Below are 17,515 nucleotides of genomic sequence, written 5' to 3'. Positions count from 1 at the left end.
ACAAATGAAACTCAAATTGTTCTAATTATGTTCTTGTTTTCCATTTTTCTCAATTAGATGGTCAATGCTCAGCAGAAACAAATCCAACACGAGAAGACAGTACTCCAGCAGACATTCGTCACAGAGAAGGCGGAGCTGTTGAAGAAGGAGAAACAAATTGAAGATGAGAAGAAGAAGCTGGAGAACCAGTTTGAGGAGGAGGTCAAGAAGGCCAAGGCCCTCAAAGAAGAACAGGAACGCCAGAGGAAACAAATGGAGCAGGAGAGAAATAAACTTCAGGCTACCATGGATGCTGCCCTCAACCAACAAAAAGAGGCTGAGAAAGTAATGCTCAACAAGCAAAAAGAGATGCAGGAGCTTGAAAGGAAACGACTTGAACAGGAAAAGCTGCTTGGTGAGGAGAACAAGAAACTTCGTGAGAAACTGCAGCAACTCGAGGTCGCCCATAAAGAGCCAGTCTCCCACACCAGAGAAATCGATATCCAGACTGACGATGTGCCTGAGGATGAACTGATTCATATGACCATGGTGGAGACATCAAAGCAGGTTATCAATGGCCAAAGTGTTGGGGATGAAGTTGCCAGGAAGAAGGATACATTGTCTTTTGATGGCATCCGCGAGAAAGTACCTGCAAGCAGACTTTATGAAGTTGGCCTTTTGACGAAAAAGCAGTTTGATAAGCTGAAGAAAGGCAAAGCCACTGTGCAAGACCTCAGCCAAACTGACAAGTTAAGAACAATTCTGCAGGGCAATAACTGTATAGGGGGTGTCTTGACACAGTCTAATCAGAAAATGGCAATATATCAAGCTATGAAAGAAAAGAAAATTACTCCTGGCTGGGCTTTGATCCTCCTGGAGGCACAGGCAGCATCTGGCTATGTAGTAGACCCAGTTAAAAACAAGAAACTCTCTGTCAGTGAGGCTGTGAAGGAAGGCCTGATCGGACCTGAACTGCACAACAAAATGCTGTCTGCTGAGAAAGCTGTCACTGGTTACAAAGACCCTTACACCGGTAACAAGATCTCACTATTTGAAGCTATGAAGAAGGGCTTGATTGACAGAGACCATGCCATTAGGCAGCTTGAGGCTCAGATAGCTACTGGTGGACTCATTGACCCCATAAACAGCCACCGTGTGCCCATCGAGACAGCATACAAACAGGGGCAGTTTGACACTGAGATGAACAAGATACTTGAGGACCCTTCGGATGACACCAAGGGATTCTTTGATCCTAACACCCAGGAGAAGTTAACATACATTCAGCTAATGCAGAGATGCAGCACAGATCTGGAGACAGGACTGCTGCTCCTGCCCATCACTGACAAGGCTGCTCTGAGCACGTCAACCTACACAGAGCAGGAGACCAAGGATGTATTCAGCAAGACGACTGTCTCTGTGCCATTTGGAAAATTCCAAGGGAAGACTGTAACTATCTGGGAAATCATCACTTCTGAGTACTTTACCGAGGACCAGAGAAAGGACCTTATTCGTCAGTACAAGACAGGAAAGATCACAGTGGAAAAAATCATCAAGATTGTTATCACTATGGCAGAGGAAAAGGAAAAAAAGAATGAAATCGCTTTTGAGGGTCTGAGGGGAACAGTCCTTGCTACTGAACTACTGGAGTCAAAGATAATCGACAAAGACCTCTACAACAAGCTGCACACCGGCAATAAAACAATCAAAGAGGTGTCTGAAATGGAGCCTGTTCAAAAATCCTTGAAGGGTACAAACTGCATTGCAGGTGTAGTTATTGACTCAACTAAGGAGACTATGTCGTTCTATCAAGCCATGAAGAAGGATATGATGAGGGTAGGGCCTGCTTTAACTCTCCTGGAAGCACAAGCAGGAACAGGATTTGTTGTTGATCCTATAAAGAATCAGAAGTTCACTGTTGATGAAGCTGTGAAAGCAACTGTCATTGGTCCTGAGCTGCATGAAAAACTACTGTCAGCCGAAAGAGGTGTTACAGGCTACAAAGATCCTTACACGGGAAAGACTGTGTCTTTGTTCGAAGCAATGAAGAAAGAACTCATTCCAAAAGATCAGGGCATCAGACTCCTAGACGCGCAGCTTGCAACAGGAGGCATCATTGATCCAGTGAAAAGCCACCGCATCCCACATGATGTTGCCTGTAAACGAGGCTTCTTTGATGATGAAATGAACCAGATTCTGAAAAATCCAACTGATGATGTTAAAGGCTACTTTGACCCCAACACACAGGAAAATGTCACATACTCACAGCTATACAAGAGATGTGTCACTGACAAGAAATCTGGCCTTCAGCTTCTACCTCTGTCTGAGCAAGCAATCAATGCGAAGGAAGAACATGCATACACAGAGGTCCAAACCAAACAGGCCATGAGCCAAGCAACAATGGAGCTGCAGTCTGGTCCACTCAAAGGGAAGAAACTCACTATCTGGGAAATTATCCACTCTGAATATATTACAGAGGAACAGAGAATTGATCTGATGAGGCAGTATAGGTCTGGAACGATTACAATAGAAAAGATCACCAAGATTGTGATCACCATTGTAAATGAGAAAGAGGCTAAGAAACAAGAACAAGACAACTTCAAAGGGCTTAGAGCACCGGTCTCTGCCAAGTCACTGTTTGATTCCAAAATCATTGACAAAGCTACGTTTGACATGCTCCAACAAGGCAAAAAGACACCTACACAGGTCAGCGAAAATGTCAATGTAAGCAAGTACCTGCAGGGCTCTGACAGTATTGCTGGTGTCTACCTTGAACCAACAAAGGAGAAGATCAGCATCTATCAAGCTATGAAGAAAAATCTTCTGAGACACAACACGGGCCTGTCACTTCTAGAGGCCCAAGCTGCCACAGGGTTCATTATAGATCCAGTGAAGAACCAGTACCTGTCAGTGGATGATGCAGTTAAAGCAGGCATTGTCGGCCCTGAACTACATGAGAAACTGCTTGCTGCTGAAAAAGCAGTCACTGGTTACAAAGATCCCTTCACGGGCAAAACAATCTCTCTCTTCCAAGCAATGGAAAAAGATCTAATCATTAAGGAGCATGTCATGCCACTCATGGAGGCCCAACTGAGTTCCGGAGGAATCATTGATCCTGTGAACAGCCACCGCGTTCCTATTGACGTTGCCTATCAGAAGAGCCTTTTCAGCAAAGAAATGACACACACCTTCTCGGAACCATCTGACAATAACAAAGCTTTCTCAGACCCCAATTCAGATGAAAAGGTAACATACAAACAGCTGAAAGAGAAGTGCACTAGAGATCCTGATTCAGGCATGAACCTTCTACCACTTTCCAAGCCACAGGCCCCTACTGTGGTGGAGAAGACATACCTCTACACGGAGGAACAGACGCAGAATGACCTGACCACAACCAAAATTGACCTCCCCAGTTCACTTGAGTCCCTTGCTGGAGGCTCAAAAAGTCTCTGGGACATCATGAACTCAAATCTACTTCCTGCGCAAGAGAGGAAGAAGCTGATGGAGGAGTATCGCTCAGGCAGTATCACTAAAGAGCGCATGATCATCATCATTATTGAGATTATGGAGCAGAGAGAGATCATCAGAGGTGAAACTGTTAAGTCCTGCAACACAATCAGACGTAGGGTCACTATCGAGGAGCTCTACAATTCCCGTATCATTGACCTGGAGACATTCAACCTGCTGAAGCAAGACAAAAGAAACATCCGTGACATTATGGAGATGCAGAGTGTGAAGCAGTATCTGTTTGGCACGGGCTGCGTTGCTGGTGTCATGTCTGACTCCACTTCCAGGATGAGCATTTATTCAGCGATGAAGAGAGGGTTCTTGAAGCCTGAAATTGCCCTTAGTCTCCTGGAAGCACAAGCAGCAACAGGATTCATAATTGATCCTGTGAAAAACGAGACACTCACTGTTGATGAGGCTGTCCGCAAGGGTGTGGTCGGCCCTGAGATCCACGACAGACTTCTGTCAGCTGAGAGAGCGGTCACAGGCTACAAGGATCCTTACAGTGGCAAAATCATATCTCTCTTCCAAGCAATGAAAAAGGACCTTGTTATGGAGGAGTATGCTCTGAAAATGTTGGAGGCTCAGACTGCCACAGGAGGCATTATGGATCCTGAATTCTACTTCCACCTCCCAGCAGACATTGCCACACAGAGAGGATACATCAACAAGGAAACAAATAAAAGGCTTGCTGATGACGTAAAGGGATTTGTTGACCCTGTCACTGAGGAGAAACTTTCGTATGCCCAATTACTCAAGAGATGCAAGATTGACCCTACCAATGGGATGCGCTTGCTGTCACTGGGAGACAAGAGACTGATGTTCAAAGGTCTTAGAAAACAGATCACCATAGAGGAGATGTTACGCTCTCAGATCATCGACCAACAGACGGTCAATGAGCTGAATGAAGGTCTGATTTCAGTGGAAGAGGTTAGCCGTAGACTCCAAAAATACCTTGAGGGCACAAGCTGTATCGCTGGTGTTTATGTAGAGGGAACTAATGACCGTCTATCAATCTACCAAGCCATGAAAAAGAACATGATCAGGCCAGGAACTGCCTTTGAACTGCTTGAAGCTCAGGCTGCCACAGGCTATATAATTGACCCAATCAAAAATCTCAAACTTACTGTCAATGAATCTGTCAAGATGGGAATAGTGGGGCCAGAATTCAAAGACAAGCTTCTCTCTGCTGAGCGTGCCGTGACAGGTTACAAAGACCCCTATTCCGGCAAGACAATCTCTCTGTTCCAGGCCATGAAGAAGGGGCTCATCTTAAAAGACCATGGAATACGTCTCCTTGAGGCTCAGATTGCCACTGGCGGAATCATTGACCCAGAGGAGAGTCATCGCTTGCCAGTGGAGGTGGCCTACAACCGTGGCCTCTTCGACGAGGAAATGAATGAGATTCTCACAGATCCATCAGATGACACCAAGGGTTTCTTCGATCCCAACACTGAGGAGAACCTGACCTACCTCGGGCTAATGGAGAGGTGCATCACTGACCCAGCTACTGGCCTTGTCCTCCTGCTCCTGAAGGAGAAGAAGCGTGAGAGCAAGTCCTCCTCCAAATCCTCTGTCCGCAAACGCCGAGTAGTCATCGTGGACCCAGATTCAGGCAAAGAGATGACTGTCTATGAGGCATTTAGAAAGCAGCTCATTGACCATCAGACCTACCTAGAGCTTTCTGAGCAGGAGTGTGAGTGGGAAGAGATCACGCAGACATCCTCTGATGGCGTTGTCAAGTCAATGATCATCGACAGACGGTCAGGAAGACAGTATGACATTGATGACGCCCTCGCACGAGGCCTCATCGACCAGACTTCACTTAGTACATACCGCTCCGGAAACCTGTCAATCACTGAGTTTGCTGACATGCTGTCTGGAAACATGGGTGGCTTCCGCTCCCGGTCATCCTCTTTTGGTTCCACCTCTGGTTCCACCTCATCATCATACAATCCCATGAGCCCCATACCCTCCATTAGACCCCCTGCAGTCATGTGGAATGACCCCACGGAGGATACTGGCCCTGTAGCCGGAATCCTGGATACAGACACTTTGGAGAAGGTGTCAGTCACAGAGGCCATGCACCGGAACCTTGTGGACAATATCACAGGCCAAAGATTACTTGAGGCACAAGCCTGCACAGGGGGCATAATCGACCCAACTACTGGGGAACGATTCGCTGTTACTGAGGCAACCGAGAAAGGGCTTGTGGACAAGGTGATGGTGGACCGTATCAACCTGGCTCACAAAGCTTTCAATGGATTTGAGGACCCAAGAACCAAAGTGAAGATGTCTGCCTCCCAAGCTCTAAAGAAAGGCTGGCTGTATTATGAAGCTGGGCAACGTTTTCTGGAAGTCCAGTACCTTACGGGGGGGCTGATTGAACCGGATGTTGAGGGCAGAGTCTCACTGGACGAATCCATCAGAAAGGGCACAATTGATGCTCGCACTGCTCAGAAGCTGAGAGATGTGAGTGCTTACTCCAAATACCTGACATGTCCCAAAACCAAACTAAAAATCTCCTACAAAGATGCCATGGACAGAAGCATGGTTGAGGAAGGATCTGGCCTGCGACTGCTGGAGGCCTCCTCACAGTCAAGCAAAGGGCTGTACAGCCCATACAATGCCAGCAATTCCGGGTCTGCCGCTGGTTCCAGGTCCGGGTCCAAGACTGGATCCAGAACAGGATCCAGAAGAGGCAGCTTTGATGCCACAGGTTCCGGTTTCACCATGAACTTCTCATCCTCCTCCTACACCAGCTCCAGCAGTTACGGTGGCCGCCGATATGATGCAGGACCTCATAATGGCCTCAACATGGATGAGCTAACCCAAGCCCTTACAGCTCTAGCAATGATCAGGCCATGCAGCTCAGAACAACAACGAGCCTTCCCAATGATGATACCAATGCATATCACGGTTGCATAATTTACAGGAAAAATCGTTTGACAAACAAATAATTAATTTATTCTGCACCTCGTGTGGTCACATTAGGAAATGGCTGGAAGTAATTAAATGCAGTTCCTCATAAAGATGTCCAAAACAATGCCTTATCTCTCCAGCCTTAATTTCTTAGAATAGATAAATTAAATGTTTTGTTCCATTTAATGCAATTTTTATTGATTTGGAAGTCAATTTATATTTTAAGAGCAAAGTTTTGGATTTAGTTTTTACTTCATATAAAGTGACCACAATTGATTTTATAGTTTGTGTTAACACAACTTGTATACTTAAGCTTTCCTTAACGAACATATGTACTTCGAACAGATATATTTTTCCAGTTTTCTTTTTCTTTTTAAACTTAAGAATATTTTTATCCACTTTCTTTTATCTGTTTGACAATATTCTATGAAATATGCCAACATAGATATTATAGTGACGCTTTTAGATGTCTTCATATTACTGAATGTCTGTATAGAGTTTGACCCAGAGTTTTTTTTAAAGTGAAATATCTTATCTGGCAAAGTAAAACAAATAGTCGCAGAGCAGAATAAAGAAACACTACATAAACAGTGGAGGAAGACTGCAACATTCAAAGTTTAATGAACTGCTTCCCTGCCTACATCCCAGACAACATTGCCCTTTCTGTTCAGTGGACAGGCCCATGCACCAAGTCATCACCTTATTCTTTCATCACCCACTCCAAAGTTCTGAACTATTATACCCATCATTATGGACTACTATACCCACCATTTACCTCTTATCAAGTGTTCCTGGTAGACTGTCCTAAGAAGATTTCAGGCTTCACCATGCTTCCTCTGACATTAGAGACAAAGATCTGCATCCTGGATGTTGCTTTGGTTCTTGTAAGTTGAAATCAGTTTTCTGATTTGTAATTTGGTAATGTAGTTTTGTTAAGTACTTTCCTTTTATCCCTTTCGTCACAGCCATACACCTTCTCTACTCTCCTCTGATTCTGTTTTTTTCTCTTCCCCCTTTATCGCTAGTATTTCAATTCTAGTTTGGAAGAAAGCGCTATCAAATGTTTTTATTGGTTGGATGATTATGATCATGCCTTTTTCACCTCAGTATTTTAAGCTGATTCATTCTCTTTTTTGACAGATGTCTCATTCCATCAGAATTCGATGGGGATTTGCAGGTACTCAGATTGGCTTGGCTGATGAGTCTCTTAACGGGGACGGTATCCCAATTCAACAGCTTCAGCATCCAGAAATTCAGGTAAATTCATCATCCACCAAATAAAGCATTAAATTATCAAATACATTTGCAATTTATTTATTTGTTTGCGTTACAATTATTTTTTCTTTTTTTTCTTTTTTTTGCTGTTGGTTTTGTTGTCTCAAAATTATTATTTTTGTTTTGTTTTTAGATCTGCCATTGAGTACCTTGCTTCCATTGCACCTCCCTCATTTTTGAAGACAGTTGAGGCTTGTGACCCCTGAAGTCTCCCTGGGATACCATACTAGGAACAAACTCCATGAACTTTTGTCCAACATTCTTACTTGAATATTGATCATAATCCCCCTATTTTGGATTACACCACTCACATGTACACATCACTATGTTTATGGGCTTTCACATGGCCAGCGCCATGAAGATGAAATGCAATGTAATCTTCATTTCTGTAAGCAACATCAATGTAACATCAGTCAAAACCAAAGTAAATAGTTGCTGAGATGACATTGCAATATATGATCTGATTTTACAATACATTGAATGAATGTACATATTTTCTAGGATGAATACATTTCAAGACATTTTCCTACATTTTACATATTTCCTTTGCAAAAATAATTTTGAAGCTTTGTCATATGTTGCTTTTAAACCAGTATTGTAGCTCTTGTTTTCCATACCAAGAATGTTTTTTTTTCTGTTCTGCTTCTAGGAAGTGTTTTACTTCTGTAAATGTTCATTTTTGCTCATATTTTTCTTATATTATATAATACATTTTTGCTTTGCATGTTTTACTAACTTGGTAATACATATTTTTTGAAAAAATAAATTGTAAGAAGAAGAGAATAGGACATGTATCTGCTCCGCAAAACGTATTTCGTTAAATGCGGATTTAAGTGGTAACAAGATATTTAATCAAAACTAACTGGTTGGTTTTGCACATTAACAGATTTTTGTGTTGAGTGGCATGGTGAATGGAACCTGGTGTATGTTTTGGTGATAACACTTTAATGTAAATAAATGTGCTATTAAAAAAGGTAATCTTGTCAACTACATTTCAATATCCAGGTAAATCACACATTCTGACAATGGACTTATCTACACAGTGACCATACAGCATTCAGAACATATCAGTATATTAAGCATAACACATAAGATTACATTGTGTGTACCTGTAGAAGCATTATATATTTACACTCCAAAGGCTATGAATCAATTTATTGGTAGCAGCATCTGATATACTGTATGTTTTTTCAATTGAGGCAAATGACTTCAGTTTAAGCCATTGTATTTTGTGGTAGACCTTATACTTTAGTTTAGTCATTTTATTGTGGTATGCATATACGTATACTTAAAACCATTGTTCTGTACAGTGGTGGAAAAAAGTACACAATTGTCATACTTGAGTAAAAGTAAAAATACCTTAATAGAAAATGACTCAAGTAAAAGTGAAAGTCACCCAGTAAAATACTACTTGAGTGAAAATCTAAAAGTGTTTGATTTTAAATATACTGTACTTAAGGAATCAAAAGTAAATGTAATTCCTAAAGTATACTTAAGTATCAAAGTGAAAGTATAAATCATTTCAAATTCCTTATATTAAGCAATCCAAACAGCACCATTTTCTTTTTAATTCATGGATAGCCAGGGGCACACTCCAACACACAGACATTATTTACAAATTAAGCATTTGTGTTTAGTGAGTCTGCCAGATCAGTGGCAGTAGACATGACCAGGGATGTTCTCTTGATAAGTGTGTGAATTGGACCATTTTCCTGTCCTGCTAGACGTTCAAAATATAACTAGTACTTTTGGGTGTCAGAGAAAATGCATGGAGTAAAAAGTACATTATTTTCTGTAGGAATGTAGTGAAGTAAAAGTAGTCAAAAATATACTTGCTGTCTGCAAGCACTACTGTCTGCATTCTTTTATTTCACCATAATGAGGGCACTACTAGTTTGACTTACAAGTAATTTCTACTCATGTCCTCTTGGAATCATACGAGCAAACAATGAACCCTCATTCACGATTCAGCTACCAACTTCATTTCATGGATACATTTTCTGTCAGCGACTTGGAGAACGTTATTCGAGACTTAGATATACAGCGTCTGTGTGTTATGAATGGGCAGGTGTGGAAGTAATGCTCTATCGGCCTATCTATATGTCTGTGTGTGTCTTTCTATGCCAATGTTAGCCTTTGATATTGATGGAAGATCCAGCCAATATGAGAGATGGGCCGTCTACCTGCCAGAATACCTCTAATGACTGCCTTGACTACCCTTCACTGACCCTGTCCCTCCCACCCCTCCCAGAGAGGGGTGACGAGGAGGTAAGACAGAGAATGGGGTGAATGTATGGAGAAAATGTATGGAGGTAAAAGTATATTGTTTTCTGTAGGATTGTAGTGAAGTAAAAGTTGTCCAAAATATAAATAATAAAGTACAGATACCCCAAAAAACGACTTAAGTAGTACTTCAGAGTATTTTTACTTAAGTAATTTACACAACTGGCACTGTATACCGTGGTAATATCATTATATGCAAACAATGAACCCTCATCCCCTCATTCACGATTCAGCTACCAACTTCATAGATACATTTTCTGTCAGCGACTTGGAGAACATCATTATTAGAGACTTAGATATACAGTGTATGTGTGTCTGTGTGTTATGAATGGGCAGGTGTGGAAGTAGTGCTCTCGGCCTATCTGTATGTCTGTGTGTGTCTTTCTATGCCAATGTTAGTCTTTGATATTGATGGAAGATCCAGCCAATATGAGAGATGGGCCGTCTACCTGCCAGAATACCTCTAATGACTGCCTTGACTACCCTTCACTGACCCTGTCCCTCCCACCCCTCCCAGAGAGGAGTGACGAGGAGGTAAGACATCAGAGAATGGGGTTGAGGCAATGCTTTGGGAAGACAATGCTGTAACAGACCTAGCAGTAGTAAAATTAAATACCTAAATTTGAACTTTGGTAGTACTATACTAATGTATCGATGAGGACAAACTCAGTGTCCTGATCACTACCAATTCAGCTGCACTACTTCATGGTATTATACTTTATATTGAGTGAAAGCAAACACAAATGAATCATCTCTGATGTATTCTTATTTTTGTTGTCTGTTTCAGGAAGAAAGGGGGAGTGTGTATGGATTGGCAACACTCACATCCAAGGAACAGAGCTCTGGGTATGGGACAATGCAAAAACAAAGTAGCCATGGCTCAATTCAACACATAACCATCACAACTTCCACATTTCAACAATTCACATAATTGGTGAATTTTCCTTTTTGTATGCATTTCAAGATCATAACATTTGTAATTAAATACAAATTCAATGTGTTAGACATGTTGCACTGGGCTCCATGCCCATCACCCACCATCAGTCAGGTCAAACTGAACAAATGGCTGGTGATGATGACAGTTGGTCGATTGTCACAGTTTAGTGGACCAGTGTCAAACAGAACAAAGACAATAACAAAAAGGAACTGTAAAGCACACAGTGTAAAAGGTCCAGTTACAAACATTGGGTAATTGGTATGGTTACTAGTTGTTTCAGTAAACAATGATTTTAATGAAAGAAAGAAAACTCTGTCAATGGTGAAATGAAAGGTGTCTCCTCGTGCTCTCCCACACAGGTGCGGCGACTACACTTGAAAATATGTAGAAACAGATTTTTATCAGAACCGCGCAATGTCATTTACAGACATTTGTTTACATCCCTGTTAGTGAGCATTTCTCATTTGCCAAGATAATCCATCCACCTGACAGGTGTGGCATAACAGCATGATCATTACACAGGTGCACCTTGCACTGGGGACAATAAAAGGCCACTCTAATGAAGCCCTTTAATGGGGAAAATCTCCTTCGGATTGGCTGGGCCTGGCTTGCCAGTGGGTGGGCCTGGCTCTCAAGAGAGTGGGCCTATGCCCACCCATGGCTGTGCCCCTGTCCAGTCATGTGAAATCCATAAATTAGAGCCTAATGAATTTATTTCAATTGACTGATTTACTTCTATGAACTGTAACTGTAAAATCTTTGAAATTGTTGCATGTTGCATTTATTGTTGTTCAGTATACAAAAAGTGCTGATCCTTTTTAAACGGCGCACCCGATATGCATGGAAATACCCTCAAATTGAAGCTGACCATCTGCACTTTAACCTAAAAAAAACCTCATCTTTAATTTCAAATCCAAACTTTTGAAGTATAGAGCCCAAAATAGAAAAAATGCTTCACTGTCCCAATAATTATGTATACTGACACTTTAAATTACAGTATTTATCCAGGTTATTATTCATGATAAATAGTTATTTGCTGAAAAAAAAAAGATGATAAATTCTATTATAAACTGGGTGGTTCGAGCCCTGAATGCTGATTGGCTGACAGCCGTGGTATATCACGAATATGACAAAACATTTATTTTTACTGCTCTAATTATGTTGGTAACCAATTTATAACAGCAATAATGCACCTCGGGGGTTTGTGGTGTATGGCCAATATACCACGGCTAAGGGCTGTGTATAGGGCTCCGCGATGCGTCGTGCCTAAGAACAGCACTTAGCCGTGTTACATTGGCCATATACTACACCCCCTCGTGCCTTATTGCTTAAATACAAACTCTCCTTTCTGTGTAGCTGGAAAAGCAGTTTACAATACTCTAGGTATTTGAAGTTACTGTAGGTATCTGATTAGGCAGGTATTGATATATATATATGAGATTAATAGTGACATAGACACAAGCTGTGTGGGCTTGTATGCTTCCAGGAGGGAGTCAGAGGAGTGGAGCCAATGGCAGGGGGAGTTCAGAGGTCAAATCCGAGCCCTGCGACACTGGCTGAAGAGCATGGAGATGAGGCTACCTCCTCTGGACCATATGGTCAGTTGGGTTGTTGAGTTGTTAGGTTCCTTACCTTTCTCTTTCACTTATTTAACTCACAGCTTGAATGTCATTTGTTTTCTATATATTTCTAAGAGATTTTATGTCAACATTGCTAACATCAGTCTTTCCCCGCTGTAAAATTATTCTCAGAGGCTTAGTGCACATTACGCACTTAGCAGTAGAATGAACAGGGCCTTGACATATTTAGTAAAGCAACATCCTTGTAGTGGATTCTGCTGCAAGAGGCTATCAACCTATTGCCATCATCATCAATGGATATCCACGGAACCATTAAAGACGGACATCGTCCTCCATCCTCTGTTGCTGTGCATCCAATAACAGAGAGTAAAAGACACTGGTGGAGAGGGGGCTGGATATTAAGTCAAGGAGAAGAATGAGTGAACGATGTTGATATATTATCCATTCACAGGATGCTAGAGGACTGAACAATACCCATTCCCCATGATGCAACTTGTTGGTCTAACAGTAATTGTGTGGGCTGGGAGAAATCCAAAGAAGATTTCAAACAAAAACAGTGATTTGAGGCTGGCCCCTATTGTGTAATCTACTGTCCCCATGGCGCTGGGCTGAGCATCACTATCGAATAATATGCCCTAAGCCCCAGAGAAAGAAATGCTTTCTCACCCAGGGAGCTGGCATGATACTCCTAAACATAGAGCGAGAGAAAAACTGTACAAACAACAGAGCAAGAGTCAGAAGGGAGATACACATTACACATACAGGCGTATGACTTCAGACAGAAGGGAAAAAGAGCAAGGGAATCAGTGAGAGAGAAGAATCTAGAGCCAGATGGACTCAAGCGGAGATCGAGGTGGTGGTCTTAGCTCCTCCGTGTCCTGCAGCGAGTTTCCTTTGGGGAGAGGGGCAGGCCAGCAAGCTCTTTTGTGCTCTGCTAGGACAGGGAGGCTGGAGAGCCGCTCAGCAGTGGAGGCCCACTGCACACATGAGCGAACACCCTGAAAGGACATTAGACTCAGATGGGAGGATGAGGACAGAGAGAAAAAAAGAAAAGAAAAACAGGATCTTACAGACAGAATACTGTGGTCTGGCCATAAAGGCATTTGTTGTGTATACCCCAGACATTCGTCTTTTTTATCTGTTAGTAGCGCATAATGAGATTTAAGCGTTGCACAATAATTAGTGTGCCTTGAAGGGTGATATTTTATATCACAAACATTAACAGGGTTCTTTTAGACTGAGGATATTGAACAAGGTCCTCAACTACGATAATTAGCCTAATCCACAGATTTAAAGCGGACTAGCATGAAACATTGATATGACCAGACTGAAGAGCACACCAAGACTCTTTACAGCACGAACACTGATTGAATCAATCGCCATACTGTGTTTTTCAGTGTCATGTTGTTACTCTCTGCATTATTTAGCCCTTTTGTCATCTTTGTGTTTATTTTTTTGTGGTTGTGAGTACTGCGTTACCTCAGAGTGAAGGAGGACCTTATTGTGATTGATAGGTTTTGGTTGATTTAGTGTTACTAAAAGCTCCATTGTCCTAATTGTTTGTTTGATTGATTCATTGATTATAACGCTAAACGGCGTATCAACTTAACCTTTGTGTAGTCTTAACGTTCTGTATACTCCCCTTGTCCTAAGGGTAAAAAATGACCTGCCTTCACTAAACCCCTAAAATAAAGCTGCTTATTTGAATTTTAAACCCCAAATCTATTTTGCATGATGAAGCAACCTGTTATTCATCACAAACTTTGTGAATATCTGGGTTTTCCCTCTTCACAGTGTAGAAAGACTGCATTTAATCAGTGGACACCACTTGTTTTTATTACAACACACCTGTCATAATTGTTTTCTTTCTTACTAAAGTAGAGGTTTATTATTATTATTATTATTGCTAAAGGTACTGCATAGGTGTAAACATAATTTTTTTTTGCAAGAGATAGCACTTGTATAGCCTAAAAAAGTAGCAGAAATGTGCAGAAAGTAGTTTTGAATGCATTTTATTGAGATAAGTCTACTTCCTCTGGACCATTTTTTGGCAACATAGTGATATATTCTTATATACTGTCAACTACAAAATACTAGTCTTTTTTTCATTTGTTTAATCATTGTATATGATAAATAAATTAATATAAATAAAATAAAATAAGATAATAGATACAAAACAAAAACGTGAAGAACATAAATCAATCAACTCTAATTAGCACATGTAGGACAGTATGCAACTATGTGTGCATGGACTTTGCAGATGTATTTCTCACATGTGCAGCACATAGTATTTGTTTTACAGTCCTTCTTTGGGGGGCAGAACTGGCATCTCCTCCTCTTGCCTGTCCCAGCTGCAGCCTCAGGTGTATCAGGACAAGATTCAGCCCCCTGAACAGCTTTCACAAGCGCTGCAGAGGCTGCTGTACAGGGGAGGCGCGCCCTTCTTTGAAAGTGTGGGGTTACAAGTGCCTTTCCCAGCTGCTCCAGGAACACCCTCCTCTTGTTCTGCTTATCAGGCATCCAGGTAGGGTTGATCTTGTTCCATATCACGAAGACATTGTATGAGGACACATCAATGATGTCATGAATGATGACCAGGGGCCAGCGGGCAGTCATCCTCCTGCAGCTGTAAGTTCCAATCCCCTTGTCCAGGTTGTCCACGTCTCCTTTGTTGTAGTCCAGGATGATGGCTGGCTTCCTGTCCTCACAATCACTGATCTAAGCCGTTTTGTGCAGTGTGCTCAGGAGGACCACATTTTTGTTCCTCTTTGGGAGGTAAGAAACTAGATTGGTGGTGGGGGTGAAGGCAAACTTTGATGAGAAGGCCGCTCTCCCCCTTGTTGCAGGGAGTGCAGGGGGGAGCTCATGCTTGTTCTTTCAAACTGTGCCAACCATGGGGATCTTTCTCTTCATGAGCTGCTGGCTGAGTTCAATCAGTTGCACACATAATCTCAATTTCTCATTGTGTGTGTGTCTTTGTGGTGTGTAAATTATTTTATAACTGCTGGGTCAAAAAGGACCCTAAGACAATCGTTGTACCCTGGTGGTGTACAGCTTTCATGGAAATATGAACAAAGGCGATGTTTCACTTTTTCTAATGTCAGGGTCACTCTAGGAAAGTCATCAAATTTCAAGTTGAAAAATATAGTTTAGGGGGTTTCCTCTGCTGTTAAATATAGTGGCAGGTCATTTTTTACCCTTCAGACAACACAAGGGTTAATTATTGAATCTTATAATCAGGGCTCATGACCTTCGGGTGAACTTATCCATCAAGCCAAAGCCAATTGTTTTTCTCTAATATTGAATTGCAATTTTTGGGGGGGTTATGATGCCATAATCACGCTTTGTTAAGTGTGTGACTCAACAATGTGTGTATGACACATGTATGACTCAACTCAACTTTTTATGAGCTATAACGTTGACCGCTATGTTCAGTGGTGAACTGAGGGTCTGGGGGCTCCTGTGCCTCTCCCAGTGATCATGGGTTAAATGCAGGTAGTCTTTTATCAGTACTGTGCCTTTATCACAGTGCACCCCTCCATAAGCCTTTGTCATGTTAATGCTGCTAGTCTGCTCCACTGCTGCTTTCAGTATGGTCTGTGGGGACTCGTTAGTTAGCTAGGCTAACTGCATGAATGAGACACAACACAACTTCCCCCAACATGCCAACAATACACAGGAGAGAGACACACCTGCTCCTTAACACAGGTCATGCTCTGACAGTGGGACACGTTCTTTAGAACATACTGTAGCAAAATGTTTCGCAACGGAAAACAAACATTTTACTTTTGAACGACAATATCAGATAGTACTTCACTGTTTCACTCCGCTTCAGGACATTTTATTCTGTTCCGTGACTTACCTTGTTTCTCCATACAACCTAACAGCTTCCATAAACCAAGTTAAGGTGATTCATAAACAGCTGTGAAGCAGAAATTTGATATTTAAAAAAAAGTAGGCCTAGAGGTTTACGTTGTGAAAATGACTTGAAATGTTTGCATTGTGTAAGAAGTGCTGTATTGCATCACTCAAAAGTCAGAAAAGCAATCTCTCCATTCAGAGAAACAAATGAAGGCCAAAAGTTCCTCTCTTCTTTGTCGTGTCCCCCCACTAATGAGGAACTGCTGGATAAAGGGTGTTTGTGTGCCTCTGTCTCTAAAGGTCTCTAATTTCCCTGGGTCCGCTGCAAAGTCTGCATCTCAAATAAGCCCTGCACACATAACCTGCAAACAGACCAGGCAGAGCGATGAGAGAGCGCAGTCTATTCTCCTCTCCTCTGTCTTGATGGCAGTGGGCAAACAGTAGTCCCTCTCCGATGAAGGCAGATAATGACTTGGAAAGATTTGTTTGTGTTGATTGCTGTGAATCACCAAGTGGTAAAGATAGGGAGGGAAGGAATTGTGTGTGTGCATGTGTGTATGTACAGTGGGGAGAACAAGTATTTGATACACTGCCGATTTTGCAGGTTTTCCTACTTACAAAGCATGTAGAGGTCGGTAATTTTTATCATAGGTACACTTCAACTGTGAGAGACGGAATCTAAAACAAAAATCCAGAAAATCACATTGTATGATTTTTAAATAATTAATTTGCATTTTATTGCATGACATAAGTATTTGATCACCTACCAACCAGTAAGAATTCCGGCTCTCACAGACCTGTTAGTTTTTCTTTAAGAAGCCCTCCTGTTCTCCACTCATTACCTGTATTAACTGCACCTGTTTGAACTCGTTACCTGTATAAAAGACACCTGTCCACACACTCAATCAAACAGATTCCAACCTCTCCACAATGGCCAAGACCAGAGAGCTGTGTAAGGACATCAGGGATAAAATTGTAGACCTGCACAAGGCTGGGATGGGCTACAGGACAATAGGCAAGCAGCTTGGTGAGAAGGAAACAACTGTTGGCGCAATTATTAGAAAATGGAAGAAGTTCAAGATGACGGTCAATCACCCTCGGTCTGGGGCTCCATGCAAGATTTCACCTCGTGGGGCATCAATGATCATGAGGAAGGTGAGGGATCAGCCCAGAA

At 41.9% G+C, this 17,515-nt stretch overlaps 1 protein-coding gene across 1 annotated transcript in view; it reads left to right on the top strand.

The window, feature by feature from the left end:
- LOC139572611 (plectin-like) overlaps positions 1-17,515 on the top strand; it is a 143,180-nt gene that overhangs the window by 77,639 nt on the left and 48,026 nt on the right. The window contains exons 32-35 of the mRNA XM_071395304.1: positions 58-6,408; positions 10,751-10,809; positions 12,387-12,498; positions 14,832-15,004. Of these exons, the coding sequence (XP_071251405.1) occupies positions 58-6,408; positions 10,751-10,809; positions 12,387-12,498; positions 14,832-15,004 (6,695 nt within the window). The remainder of the gene's footprint in view (positions 1-57; positions 6,409-10,750; positions 10,810-12,386; positions 12,499-14,831; positions 15,005-17,515) is intronic.

This window comes from Salvelinus alpinus, chromosome 4 (genome assembly GCF_045679555.1).
Source record: "Salvelinus alpinus chromosome 4, SLU_Salpinus.1, whole genome shotgun sequence".
Lineage (NCBI taxonomy): Eukaryota > Metazoa > Chordata > Actinopteri > Salmoniformes > Salmonidae > Salvelinus > Salvelinus alpinus.
The sequence above is the reverse complement of the archived record's forward strand: the minus strand, read 5'-3'. Positions and strand labels throughout refer to the sequence as shown.